The sequence below is a fragment of the Grampus griseus genome, assembly GCF_964374135.1.
Source record: "Grampus griseus genome assembly, chromosome: 15".
In the NCBI taxonomy this organism is placed as follows: domain Eukaryota; kingdom Metazoa; phylum Chordata; class Mammalia; order Artiodactyla; family Delphinidae; genus Grampus; species Grampus griseus.
The window spans coordinates 30,374,209-30,389,545 of NC_139009.1; the positions used below are offsets into that span (position 1 = coordinate 30,374,209).

Sequence of the window (15,337 nt, forward strand, 5' to 3'; positions counted from 1 at the left end):
TTTGCCTGATCAGCATCCATTTTCTCTTTGGGAACAGCATTCAGATTTTTCCTTGGGGAATTACCTTCCCCCTCCCACCCCCGGACTTTCCTAGTCCATTTTGTTGGGTCAGCCTGACTTCACCCTACCAAGCAGCAGATAATTGGTTCAGAAGACCACATGACCAAGTGAGATTCAGTACTGGGACTTTTATTGATATTATTGGGAATGTGAAGTTTGATTTATTTTAAGATTGCTATCATAGGATAATATAAGCCTGGGGATGCTAGAAATCATATATAGAAAAAGCAGTCCTGGAAATAGGGCCAATGCCGTGGAAACAGAACCAAGAGGAAGAGAAATACCAAGTCCTACTGACATAGTTTTAACCCAGATCCAGCCATACCTGAACATGCCTGAATATCTCTAGACTTTTTGCTATCTTTAGCCAATAAATTCCCTTTTTTGCCTAAGCCAGGCTTGAGGTGGTTTATACCTTGAGAAATAAAAGAGTTTTGACTCTTGAAGGTATTGCTGTCACAAAAGCTACCTAGAAGTGGCTGTCTAGTCTGTATAAAAGCAAAGAATGTGCTCAGGCTAGCTGTGGCTCCAGAATTCATATAAATAGGTGCTACAGTCAAGCCAGAGGTAATGGATGAGGGACTTGTTCTAAAGCTGCTTTACATAATTTTGCTTAAACATCTATTATTCATATCAAAGAATAAGAAGAAGAAAATACCTCACCCTCCAGGCCAGTCGCTTGGCACCACAACTGACTCAAGCTAAGAAAAGATGAATCAATAAGGTTGCCAGAGCTCTGTGAAGGTCTAATCCATATCTGCCTTTCAGTGTTTACCAGAAGCATTTTGATATAATGGAAAGTCCTCTGGGTTCAGATCCTAGCTGTACAACGTACCAAGCTAAATGACCCTGGACTAATGGCTCAAATTCTGGGAGATCTAGTTTGTTTTACAAATTTTTGTATTTGATATAAATGATATATCTGCACCCTTCTGCCAGTGATTTATTTCTCCCTTAACATCATAAATATGAAATTCATGCTTGAGGTCCTGTGGAGCCCTAGTGCATTCGTTTTCCTGTTATGTTATATTCCATTACATAGATCTACCACAATATATTTTTTAAAATATTTATTTATTTATTTATTTATTTTGGCTGTGTCAGGTCTTAGTTGCAGCTCGGGTCTTTTGTTGCAGCGTGCGGGCTCTCAGTTGTGGTGCGCGGGCTTCTCTCTAGTTGTGGCTTGCAGGCTCCAGAGCACGTGGGCTCAGTAGTTGCGGCGAGTGAGGGCTTAGCTGCCCTGGGGCATGTGGGATCATAGTTCCCTGACCAGGGATCGAACCAGCGTCCCCTGCATTGCAAGACCTATTCTTAACCACTGGACCACCAGGGAAGTCCCCTACCACAATATTTTTACTCACTTTTCAATTGATGGACCTTAGGTTGTTTCCAAATTTTTATTCTTTTTTTTTTAACCAAATTTTCATTCTTATGCATACTACTGCCATAAATATTGTTGTTGTTTTTGCGGTACGCCAGCCTCTCACTGTTGTGGCCTCTCCTGTTGTGGAGCACAGGCTCTGGACACACAGGCTCAGCAGCCATGGTTCATGGGCCTAGCTGCTCCGCGGCATGTGGGATCTTCCCAGACCGGGGCACGAACCCGTGTCCCCTGCATCGGCAGGCGGACTCTCAACCACTGCGCCACCAGGGAAACCCTGCCATAAATATTCTTATGCCTATATGCAAAAGATCATCTATGGTATATTCCAAGGAATATAATTGCTTGGTTATGGACCATTGCTGAGTTATATGTACTTTGACTTTACTAGATATTGACAAGCTGTCCTCCAGAGTTTTATCACTTGAGACTTTCACCAGCTTTGTAAAAGAGATGCTTCACATCCTTTCTAGCACTCAAACATTCACTAAACAGATATTTTTTTAGTCATCTACTAATCTGTTCTAGGTACTGGGATGCAGCAGTGAAATTTCCAGCTCTCTTGGAGCTTCATTTTCTTGGCAGGAGACATAATAACAAATAAAAAATGAATATATAATAGGTCCAGAGGTGACGAGTGCCTAGTTTCCAGAGTCTTTGGGTGCCAAGGACTAGTTCTTCTCCTTGGGTCCTTCTTTACCTATAGTAAGTGAATACAGTGCCCTCTTGAACCCAATGTGACCTAATTCCAGAAACTGATTTTTTAAAACTTGCAATTACCATAAAATTAGAAGATGAATATTTTACATTAGTGTGATGTTTTAGTATTCAGTTAGTGCTTTGGAATCCATGTTCTCAGTTGACCACAATTCTAGGCAGCATACAAGGAAGTGGTTAAATGCTCCTATCTCTGTAGTCAAGGAGCCCGGGGTCAAATCTTGGTTTCCTGACCCATGTGATTTTGAACAAGTTACTTAATCTCTCTGAGTCTCAATTTCTGTATAAGGTAATAGTGTCTGACTCATAGGGGTGCTTATCACGGTGCTCAGTAAATTTTTAGTACTTAATATTTACTAGTGATCAATTAACAATTGGATGGGTCAAACATGTGATATTATTGCCATTTCATAGATGAGGAAACTGAGGTCCAAAGTGGTTGAACAAATTGCCCAGACAGTAAGTTCTGTTGCCTCATGAACCTGGGTTTTCTGGCACCAGAACCAATTCTCCACTAGAAAATTGTATATATAAATGTATGATGTATTTGTTGAATAATTATTTATTGAGCATCTAAAATTGCCTGTCACTGTTCTTGGTGCTAGGGAATTCTAAAATATTCCCAATATGGCTGATCATCTTCGGGCAAGCCTGAAATTATAGCTATCTTGAGGCCAGTCCCAGTACTTTGTTTCATCTAGCATTGACTATGAATTGAATTTTGAAGATTTTACTGAAGTTTTTATGGAGGATAGAGATGAACATTATATCACTTTAGACTGTAAACATCTTGAAGGCAAAGATCATGTTTTACCTACCAGTGTACAACCAGCACTTAGCACAGTGCCTGGCATATACTTATTGACTATTTGATAAATGAACATGTCATACAGCAAAACTTATCTATCTTCCTCAGCAACTTCTCACCTGTCCCCATAATACCTTCCCCAGCAGCTCCTTCAAAACTGTTGATGCAATGGAGATGAATTGAACTGTGAAGAATCCTACCTCTCATGAACTTGATTGCATTCTCCCAAGTCTGCCTGGCTTCCAGATACAAGTAGTTTTCATCTGAAACCAAATATAGTGTTGTTTGTTTAGGTTATAAAACATATATGTAAAAAAACTGAGTCAGGGAGCCAATAGTTGAATAAACAATAACAACAACAAAATGTATTCATGGAAAGATCAGGGATGATCTAAAACAGTGCATACCGAGCACCTGATAAAGAGAACTGACAGTAAACATCACTGGAGTTCTGAGCAAAGAGAAAGGAAACAGGAGGATGGTAATGTATCAACCTGACTGAAGAGAATCTATTCTAGGTCTCTTTTTTGACAAACTGTGAGGTATTGTGCGTTGGTTTTATTATTATAGCTCAGAGAGTTTACTATTATTATATCTCAGAGAGTTTGCTCTGCATAGCAGGCTGTCAATAGCTTAAGGTTTTGGAGACATCTTTATGGGCTTAGGGTCTAATGGGTCCTAGGAACAGCCCACCTGCAGTTTCTGTGTAGAAAGAGGAGGTGGGGCCCAGGGAGCAAGGGCCTTGATTCCTCATTCCTGACTCTCCTAGCATTCAGCTTTGGGGACTAACCTCCAGCTGAGAAGAAAAACAGACCTTATTCTTGACCTGTCCACCCTGATACCTCACTCTCTGGTTGAAAGAAAAGGTATCCACTTTAAGTAACTCCTCTTTGACTTAAATGTCACAGTTCCCACTCCCTTTGCCTCATAACCTTACCCTCAGCCCCTATCCCCCACATAAAAGTAAATACCCCCTAAATTTGACAATGCTTCATTCTCATCATTCTCAAGCTTACTACCTTGCTTTTAACCCAATCCAACGTTTGGGATGGAGAATATTTCCTTAGATTTCAGCTTCTTCTCCTCCTCCTTCTTCCTCTCCTTTTTTTTTTTTTTTGCGGTACATGGGCCTCTCACCGTTGTGGCCTCTCCCATTGCAGAGCACAGGCTCCGGATGCGCAGGCTCAGCGGCCATGGCTCACAGGCCCAGCCGCTATGCGGCATGTGGGATCCTCCCGGACCGGGGCATGAACCCACGTCCCCAGCATCGGCAGGTGGACTCTCAACCACTGCGCCACCAGGGAAGCCCCTTCTTCTCCTTTTTAAGTGCACAGATATTCCTTTAAATTAGCACTGTGAGATTAAGAACATAAGATATTTTGGTAAGAAAAATCAAGATTTGTGCCTGACACCTGACTTAGCACAAAGTAGTCCTATTGGGGACAATATGTTAAACCCTTCAAAGCTAAAGGAAAATGAAATCAAGAAGTGTAGCTCTTAGAGAGACATCATGGTATGTTTCATTTTCCAACAAGCCAAGCTACAAGATACCCACTGGTGACACTTGGCTTTGGCCATCCAGATGCATTTATTTATTTCTGTGACAACATGAGCTTGGCAGAACATTGAGAACTGGTGGCCGAGAAAAGAAAATTCGGTCTTCCTGCTCACAGAAGAGATTCTAAGACATCCTTGCTAATACAGCATTGCAGAAAGGGCTTGTGTATGAATCAGCATACACATAAATGTTAAGTGGGCTGATGAGGGTGGCAGAGTTTATGAGAATTTCTGATGAAGCAGCACCAGGAGTGCCTACCCGTTATTGTATGAGTGCAGTGCAGTCTATAATTTGACTTGTTTGGGTCTTTTTGTTATTATATGTTATGCTTCACTGAAGCTTGCTGCAAGCTCTCTTTTTCCTTTGCTATCAGAATTCCCCTGATTCATGAATGAGAATTGAGGCTTTGTGGCAAGAATGTTAAGTATTCCTTCAAACTACACAGACAGGGCTGAGAGACTGTTATGTTTTATTAGCATCTGATTCCAGGAATGGGATGCCAATTCTCCTAATTTCCTAGTCATAGACGCATTTTGGCGTTCACCACAGTCTAGTTGGATCCCCTCTGAAGTATCTAGGAATCAAATCAAAAGCAGTGTCAAGCAAAGTTGAGTTGAGTATACAGATGGTCAAGTAAAACATGTCGTCAGGCTTCCAGAATCCTCTGCCTTCCTAGGCCCAGTACTATCTGGACAGATTTAGCAAAGAAATAACCCAGGCCCCTGTATTTTATCTGACAATCCTATTAAGGCTTTTGGTAGCTCTATCTTAGTCTTCTGCCATCAGAGGGAAAAAAAATCTGAGATTAGCCATCAAAAGCTGGAGCAATATTGCTCAAAGTCTGGTCGCAGATAAACTGCATAAGAATAACCTGAGGAACCTGTGAAAAAAGCAGATTCCTGAGTTTCACCCTAGACTCACAGAATCCATAATTCCAGGTATGGGCCTGGGGATATGCATTTTAAAAAATCTCTGTAGATAATTCTGAGGCACATCAAAGCATAACTGTTATTTATGACCTCTGTGTCTTTTCCCTTCTAGCAGTGCATACTTAAAGCCTTTTGTTGTTGTTGTTGTTGGCCACGCCCCACAGCATGCAGGATCTTAGTTCCCTGACCAGGGATCAAACCCACATCCCCTGCATTGGAAGCGCAGAGTCTTAGCCACTGGACTGCCAGGGAAGTCCCACTTAAAGCCTTTTTCTGCTTATGGAAAGCAGATAATAAAAGTACAGTATATGACATTAAAAAATATTTATCCTTAATCCCTTCTTAAAGGAACTTTGGATTTCAGGAACAAGAAGGGGTATATACCCAAGGTCCTTTCCCGGTTCCCCGAAGAAAAGAAAGTCAGAGATTGCCTCCATATAAACTAGGCCCTAATCGCCTACACGTGACCCTGTCCAGGCTGTTGGCAGTGGCTCCAGCAGAAACATGTTCAGAGTTGTTTGTGCGGGACAAACAGAATGCATCTTCAGTCAGTGTGCAGAGAAACCTGCAATTATTTACCCCTTCTTTAAATTACCGCCATACTTCTTTCCGGTCTGGATCAAAGAGTTAACTTAAAAACCAAAATTTCCCCCAACTTTTCCTTCCCTCACTATTCCTAATTCTGATCTCTTCATTAATCAGCGTTTTATCTGAAAGTTAGCCACCATTAATGAGCAGATCATTGCATATTGAGAACCTCGTGTCAGCGAAGGCAACAGAACCCTGCAGATTCAGGATTTGGGTTTAGAAAGACTACAGGCCCCAACATGCAATTTCACCTTCCAAAGACTACCATTCCCAACATGCAATGCAGTCAGCGTTAGTAAAGGAAAGGAACTAGCTGGAAATTGCCAGCCTGGCTGGAAACTTTGCCTGCGTGCCACCCTCAGGCAAAGGAATGATTTAGAAAGCTCCCAGAGGATATTTTTTGCAGGAGCGGTCACTCCCTAAATCCAGGCAAGAAAAGGGAGGAGTCTGAGCCGTGTCCCGCCCCTTCTCCAGTAAATTTCTGCCGTTCCAGGTTTGGCGGCGGGAGTTCGAAGGTCCTGGAGAAGCTGCACACCCCTGGCTTTCCCCATGGTTTCGGTGACCAGAGCCGTTTTTGGAGACCTGCCCTTGGGGGCAGGGACGGTGGAGAAGTTCCAGCTGCAGTCAGACCAGCTGAGAGTAGACATCATCTCCTGGGGCTGCACCATCACGGCCCTGGAGGTTAAAGACAGGCAGGGCAGAGCCTCAGACTTGGTGCTCGGCTTTGCTGAGTTGGAAGGTGGGTTGAATTCCGCCCCGGGCTGCGGACGGGCCCCAGTTCCACCTGGCACACTGCCCCACACAGCCTGCCCGGGATGCAGGGATGCCGGGAAGTACGGAGCTTGTGACCATCAGGAGTACTTGGATCCGGCTAACTCACTGTGTTGCCATCCAGTGTTTGGAAAAAGACAAAATGAATAGAAACTGACGTAGGACTGGGCCTCTGGTTATACATTCAGGCTTTGTCTTATTTAAAAAGTCAGTTGAGGGTAAGATAAACTCCAGCAACACTGGAGCGATCTTTGAGCTGCCGGATCTTTGTAAGGGGGGGAGGGGAAAGTGCAGGCCAGAGCGGGTGTTGCCCCCTGCTCTTCCTCCTGCCCTTTCTGAAGAAGGAAAATGATCAAAGACGTGCGTCTTCTACTTCCTTTCTCCTTGATCAGATTCTCTTTGAGGTCTGGTTGTTTCAGAAATGCTCCATAAGGTAAGCTTAGTGGGTGCAGAAGCTTATCCGCTTTGGTCTGTGATCACCCCCTGGCTGATCAATAACTATGTGCTGAAAGAATGAGGAAGACCAACTTACTGTCGAGAAACGAGTCTCCTTATAGCTAGGGTGGACTTTGTTCTGTGGGAATCCGTAGACAATTAAGAACATGTATTAATTCCTGCATTCAAACACTGTTGATCTAACTGTCTCATTCAATGAGACAGGTCCCCATCATCATGCAGCTTGCAGCGTAGATGTGGAGATAGACCTTAGCCAAATATTTGCGTAAATAAATAACTCACAGTGCAGTTTGATTGGGGCAAAAGAAAATGTGCATAGTGCTTGCTATCTCTTGGCACACCCGAGTAGCTAGACAGAAAATGAGGTTGAAATAAAGTTAGCAGAGGGCAACTGCTTGAGAACTAATTCTCTCTGCTCAGTGGTAGGGGCATGGACAAAATCTGTTAAGAGGGGCTTCCCTGGTGGCGCAGTGGTTGAGAGTCCAACTGCCGATGCAGGGGACACGAGTTCGTGCCCCGGTCCGGGAAGATCCCACATGCCGCGGAGCGGCTGGGCCCATGAGCCATGGCCGCTGAGCCTGCGCGTCCGGAGCCTGTGCTCCACAACGGGAGAAATCTGTTAAGAGGAGGCTTGAGGTTTTCCTTTAGGTGTCTGTTTTTCTGTCTGTTTGGTTCTTTAGATATGTAACATAGCTCATTGTTGGAGGTCAAGAAACCTGAGAGTATTGGTTTTCCCTTAGGAGGATAAAACTGGCTCATTTCCTTAGAGAAATGTATTATAAAAATACTTCTGAGGATCCTGTTCCTTGCCCTCTGGTTGGTTGTCTTTAGCTCCTTTGGAGCCTCCACAGCTTGGCTCGGAGAAGGACGTAGGTAACCTTCAGCAGAATTTCTTCGGTGATTTCAGCGAGTCTATTATAGGAGACTCACTGGTAGGAAGGTGCAGGGGCTGGGGGAAATCAGCTCCTCTTACCCTTGCTCTCCACGCCCCCTTCTACTTCTGGGGGTGGTGTTCCTATCTTCTGTCTTCAGAGTCAGAAAGCAAGAGAGTTGACAAGTGACAAAAGAGGATTCTTTAGAATCACTTTTGCTGAGTCACCTCTCTCTCTTAGTAGCATAACCATTTGCTAGGCTGAACCAGAATCACAAAGAGATAACTTGACTGGTGCAAAATTGCCCAGTGGAGTCCAAGGAGAATTGGACAGATGACCTAGAATTTCAGAGCCAGTAAAGCACTGGAGTTGATAAGCAGTGAGCATCTGCTTTAATCACCCCATTTCCATCTCTTCTTTCTCACCATTCAGGAGGTAACTACCCTCCCCCTCCCCTCCTCCCACTCATACACACACTCACTTCTTACTAATTTTAGTTCTCATATAAGAGTCACATGGACCTTAAAGCACAAGGCATCTTTGTGGAATTCATATGAAACGTGTGCCATGATGATGTGGCACCTGGGAAGCACCAGTTTCTTAGCAGGCATAGAAGTGCCTATTTTGTGAGGGCAATAATGCAGTCGTCTCTGTGAGTCTATGAATCTTGTGGGAGTCTAGATGGAAGAAAGTATTATCCCCAAATGTTCTTAAAAGGGAGAAAAAAAATAGACCCCCCCCCCTCAGATTACAATGGTCTAGCTTGTATTGACTATTGTTCCCCATGTTATTAACATCTCTTGAGAAAGTTAAATAGCATTCTCTTATCAGGCTGTGTCACAGGCACCACAAAATGCCAGGTCGAATCAAAGCATCTAAAGTATTCTAGGTGCTGGGAATTCCCTGGTGGTCCAGTGGTTAGGACTCCAAGCTTCCACTGCAGGGAGCACAGGTTCCATCCCTGGTCATGGAACTAAGATCCGGCAAGCCGCGTAGTAGCGTGGCCAAAAAAAAAAAAAAAAAGTAAAATATTCTAGATGCTAGATCAAGATAGACATTTTCAATCCTATGCTATAATTTAGATAATTTAATTACTTATTTAAAAAGGAGAGCAAGCTATTTTCGAAAGATAAAGAAGCATTTAGAATGTCAAGTGAGGCTTTCTGATATGTTTAGCCATCTTCGAGGTTGAACTTCATATATGTCATTACAGGAAGCATAACCGCCTCAATCAGAATAGTGTGAAATGGCGATCTGCTACTATTTTGATCAATTCTAGTGTATTAAAACCCATGTTAAGAAATTGGCGACAGAGGATGTCTTTAAGAAGGGACTCTGGGTAGCTGGGGTACAGAGACAGGAAGGAGGCTAGATTTTCACTGTACATTTTAGAACGTCTGAGTATGTAAGTATTATATAAACAAACTGAGGCAAATAATTTAAAGCAATAAGATGTGACAGAGTGAGTAAAGGGTTATCTTCATATTACCATGTTCCAAAAATGTTTTGAGCCAAGGTGAAGAGCTAAGCATGGATAATTCCATGAGACATGGTCCTTTTGTAATTGCCAGGTTAGATGTGAACTACCTCTAATTTCCCAGATAGATTTTATAAACTACTTGGCTGATGGCCATGACTGGAGGTCAGAATAGTTCAAATTCTCCCTCGGAAAATGAGATCTTTCTTCTGTAGAATTCTAAAGAGGTAAATCATATGATCTTGAGTTATAGGCTAGAAAAATCAGTAATGCCTCCTGTGAAGTATTTTTTCTGCCATTTTTTGTATTAAAAATATTTTTTAATGTTTTTCATCTGCAGGTCCCACCTGCAGTCATTATGACTTCTTTCAAAACCCGTGATGAGGATATTTGCTTATAAGCCAGAGGTGTAAATAACCTACCCATGCAATCAATGCTATTCTTCCCCCGTCATCTTCCGCCCAGTTGCCACCAACACCCAGCTATTACTGCCATGAGAGCCATTATGGAAAGCTTAGAAAAAAATAAACTTAGTGCTCTTAGAACACCTGCGTTTATAAGAGGGGGTGGGAGGAAAAGAGACCAGTTTAGAGGTTGCAGTTTAATATTACAGATGCCCAAGAATGTCCTTGTAGGAGCTTTGAGGATTCCTAGTTTAAAATCTCTGCTTTGTCCCTTAAAGCTATGAGACCTTGGGCAAGTTATTTAACCTCTCTAGATCTGTTTCCTCACTTGAACCAAATGGATTAAAATGCTATTGGCTGTGATCATGTCTGACTATAGTGAACAATTAATCATTTTAATCTCCTCTCCTTCCTTTGCCCCCAAATATCTTCCCTCTTACTCCTTGAACTTTTTTATTTCACTTTGTTAACTGTGCACAAAATGGCATGGAGATTCCTCTGGGACAACCAGCAGCCATCTAAAAATATATAAAATATTTGGGATGCTAAAAATGCTTGTCAATTAAACCAGTGTTTATTTTCCTTAGAAAGCCGAAAGAAAGTCACTCAGGTGTGGAGTTTTTGACTGAGACTCCTGAGTGATTTGATTGGAGATTTGGGGCACTCGTGCTAAAGTTTGGGCTGTCTGAGGTGGGTGTCATAGCTGGGATCCTTGGGATATTTGAGGAGTGGACAGGGCCATACCCCATGGTTAAGCATTTATTAATATATTCTGGCCAGTCCCTTGCCCAGAAAAAGGGACAAACTTTTTGTCTACCCTTTATCCTACATCAGCAACTGACGACTGAATCAGCATTCCTGTCGACCTAGAAACTTTGCCCTTTTTCATGGAAAACAGTATTTTCTGCATTTCAAAAACAAGCTTTTTAGTCCTAATCAGAATTTGGGGACTATCACGTTTTGTAATTCTGACTTGATTTAAAAGCTTAGTAACATGTGAAAATAGTATAAAATCCATGTGTTCTGAAGAGTTTCTCAGAGACGGTTGAGAGCAGTGGTTTCTGCTGTCCTTGTGGTTTAATCCTTAAAAATTCTTCATCTCAACCAAGGGCTTCTTACGTCCATTGGCTTATTAATTGTTGCCAGAAAGTGGTCCCTTCCTAGGGAATTCTTGGAAGCCCATGAGGTAGCAGCCTTGCTGTTGAATTCATCCTTGTCTCTGATGCCAAGCATGGGGCTGGCAGAGAGTAGGGGCTTGGTGGACGCTTGTTGAATGGATCAATGTAGGAGTCAAAAAGAGATAGAGCCAAACAATTTTTGAACAAAAATTCTGCTTTTCTTCACATTTTTGAGCTCCCGATTAGCAAATGAAATTATATGTATCAGGGAAATGCAAATGAAAACAACATTGAGACCTATTATTATTATTAGTTAGTTATTTTTTTTTTGGCCGTGCTGCGCGGCTTGTGGGATCTTGGTTCCCTGACCAGGGATGGAACACACCCTCAGCAGGGAAAGTGTGGAGTCCTAGCCACTGGACCACCAGGGAAGTCCTAGAGACCCCTTTTTGTTACTCAATGTAAGGGGTTTTAAAGCTACAGCTTCAGAGAAGAAGGTGGGGAGAGAGGTGGAAGCTGGTGGAGACTCAGCCTTGCCTGTGCTGAGAGATGGTGGTAAGGTCAATTAACCAGAAAGCCTTGTGCCCTCCAAATAATGTGATGCTTAAGAACATGTACTCAGGAGCCAGACTGCCTGGGTTTAAACCCTGATTCTGCCACTAACTAGCTGTGTGTTTTGGGCCAAGTTACTTAACCTTCTGTCGTCAATGTCCATGCCTGTAAAATGAGAGTAATGATACTGCCTACCTTATAGCAGTATTCTGAGGATGAAATGATTTAAATGTAGAGCACTTAGAAAGCGGCTGAGACTTAGGAAGCGGTCAGTAACCGTTAGCTCTTGTGAGAGTCTATGGGCAGGACCCTGAGGACCTGCAGATTGGCAAGGAAGTGAACCAGGGAAGACCTGGAAGAGAGTGATTAATGTTTCACTTATGCCCAACCAGTTGAGTAATGGGAATGTGTGACCTATAACTGGCCCAGTAGGTTCAGGACCCATATCCTGAGAGCCCCTCCAGCCATGGTAAAAAGAGTTCATGCATTTGAATCACATACTCTTCTGACCCACAGTAGGTGTGATGGATACAGAGTACCACATGAAGGGGGAATGGAGTTCCAAGGACAACTGAGTGAAAAATAGAGCAGAAAGTAATCGTAGCAATAATATAAAAAAATGAACTACCTCCAAACCTTAATCTCTGCCATGATGATCTAAACTAAAAGATTATAGCATAGAGGAGCTTAAAGACAAGGAAGTTACTGTAATATGCCCACACATACCGTTGTACATACAAGGACACTGGCTACACTACTCTTTATGTCCCCGCCCTGCCCCCCGCCCCCCAGAAAAGCCCAACAACAGTTTATGCTCATCAGCATGCTATGTGGCCATCAAAAGGGATATGGTAGACGGATATGGAGTCACATGGAATGATCTTAAGACATTTGATAAATGAAAAGTTGCAAAACAATATGTGTAGTTTGTCTCTTTATGTAGAATATGTGTGTGTTCGAGTATTTGTTTGTGCTTATATGTAGTTAATTTAAAAAACAAAAACAAGCAATTGGAAGTGTGTATCCCAGACTGTTAGCAGTGATTATCAGTGGGAAGGAGAGGAGTTGAGAAATGAAGGATGGTTTTCATGTTTTACTCTTTATTAAGCTTGCCAGATTTAACAAATAAAAATGTAGGACACCCACCTAAATTTGAGTTTCAGATAAACAATAAATATGTTTTATGTGAATGTCCCATGTATTCTAATAATATGGACATACTTACACTAAAAAGTTATTCACTGTTTATCTGAAATTCAGATTTAACAGGTGTCCTGTATTTCCTCCAGCAAGGCTACTCTATATACTTGGGTATTTAATGCTCATTAAAGGAAATTTTCATGTACTAATTGTATGATTTTTAAAAAAGAAAAAGAAGCATAAGATAGTTTCTTTTTAAGACTACACAAAAACATAATTTTTAGTTAAGAAAATTGGCCTAGAAGCAAATTACAGAGCAGCATATATATGAAGACCTCAGTTTTATAAGAAGAAAAGCATATGCACACATATACTAAAAGATGGAAAGGTATACATACATAGATATACATAAGAATACTAACAGTCCTCTCTAGTGTTGAGATCAGGATGATTTAAGTTTCTTCTTTGTGCTTTAGAAAGCTCTTTTGTTTGTTTGTTTGTTTTTGCGGTACTCGGGCCTCTCACTGTTGTGGCCTCTCCCGTTGCGGAGCACAGGCTCCAGACGCACAGGCTCAGCGGCCATGTCTTATGGGCCCAGCCGCTCCGCGGCATGTGGGATCTTCCCGGACTGGGGCACGAACCCGTGACCCCTGCATTGGCAGGTGGACTCTCAACCACTGTGCCACCAGGGAAGCCCTAGAAAGCTCTTTTAAAATGTTTGGAAAGAACATGAATTGCTTTTGGAAAGGGAAAAGGTCATGTGTAAAGAACACCATTTTTCCTTGCTTCCCTGTGGACGCAGATATGCCCAAGTTGCAGGTGCCCTCAGAAGGAAGTGGTGGGCAGCGGTGTGAGCCTTGTCTTTGGTTTAAAGTTATTAAAAAACTCTGTCATCCCATACCCTTGCAGGATACCTCCAAAAGCAGCCCTACTTTGGAGCAGTGGTTGGCAGGGTGGCCAACCGAATTGCCAAAGGAACATTCATGTTGGACGGGAAGGAGTATCAGCTGGCCATTAACAATGGGCCCAACAGCCTGCATGGAGGAGTCAGAGGGTTTGATAAGGTGAGTTGGGGGCATCGGACAGAGTCCTCACCTGGCACACTTCACTGAGTACCTTCAAGCATACCTTCTGTTTGCCAGGCACAATCCGAGGCCCTAGAGCAAATGCATGGTAAGGGGATACAGGAAAGAGGCTGCTCCCACGGTTTGGGGGAGCAGATGTGCCGGCTGTGTTCCAGGAGCCACCCTTCACTAGCTCATCTGACTCTAATAGGCAAGAGAGCCCCGAGTGAAAGGATGACAGCCCTTAGGAAAGACAGGGAGCACCTTTCTCACAGTTTTGGCATCAGAGTTGGTTGACCTTAGGCACAACAGAAAAGTGGATTAAAAATAATACCCACCACTTCTTGCACACGGCATTTGCATATATCATCTCCCACCCTCACTAGAACCCTGTACTGTCACCAAATGAGAAATCTGAGGCCCTGAAAGGCCACACAGCTCCTAAGTTGGGCTGCCTGACCCAAAGCCCTCATTCCTATACTACCACTGCTGGTGTCCGCCACGGCTGCTGTGGGTGCCCCCAACCCAACACACCCCATGTATCTGTCTGTGAGCCCCCTCCCTATGCATTGTGGCGCTGCATCCAGGCTGCCCTTCCAATGAAGTGCCTCATGCCTCAAAATGACCTCGATTCTCCCCGGTTCCCCCTTTCCACGTTAAAACTCCCATCCCCTAAGTGAATCCCTGGAAAACCAGGTTAGGAAAACAAATTGATCAAACAGCTTCTCCCTGAGGTAGGAATGCCTGCCCTCCTGTTTCCTAGCTGCGTGGGAGCCTGCAGGTGAACCCCAGTGATTCTGTTACTAGTCTAATTTCAGAGAGGTAATTTTGGTAGTTAGCTTTCCTTTAAATTATACCACCCAGGTTACTTCCTAGAAAAAAGCCAGAGAAGACAGGAACATGTATGGCAGTTAAGAATCACAGTATTTTCTTTTCTACCTCTTACCGCCACCCATGCTGTTGAAGGAAGTTGGTCACTCTCCGTTTCCCCTGTCCTACCAGCTTCCTGTCTGTGGTTTAGAGCCGGACTGCCCCATCACTTCCCCTTTCCTCCATGATGGAACTCCTCACGCCAGGGAGACGTGAAGGCAGAGGGTATCCTCTGTCCTGGCAATATTAAGGCAGAGGGTCTCTGGAATATGCCAGGTGCATGGGCAAACCCCAGCCAGAGGAAGTTAGGCCCAGCTCTGTTTGGCCAGGGATCTTCGGAGGAGCCTCAGCACCTTGTTCTAGCTTGTTCCTGCTCACATGGTTCCTGTTCCACATGGAATTTTCTGTGGTGTTGTGTAATGGGGTATGCCCTGTATGAACAAACGCAGAAGGATAGTATTCATGTCCTTCTATGCAGTGTGTCAGCTAAGCCCCTTCTGTAAACCAGGGGGATGGGGATTCCTGAGACTCCAGTATAGTGAGGGATTCTTACATAACTGTTGCAGGCAACA

At 43.4% G+C, this 15,337-nt stretch overlaps 1 protein-coding gene across 2 annotated transcripts in view; it reads left to right on the top strand.

The window, feature by feature from the left end:
- Positions 1–15,337, top strand: part of GALM (galactose mutarotase) — a 95,964-nt gene that overhangs the window by 38,355 nt on the left and 42,272 nt on the right. For both annotated transcript variants that reach the window (XM_082672577.1, XM_082672578.1), the window contains 2 exons: positions 6,535–6,780; positions 13,741–13,895. In XM_082672577.1, the coding sequence (XP_082528703.1) occupies positions 6,591–6,780; positions 13,741–13,895 (345 nt within the window). In that variant the 5' untranslated portion in view covers positions 6,535–6,590. The remainder of the gene's footprint in view (positions 1–6,534; positions 6,781–13,740; positions 13,896–15,337) is intronic.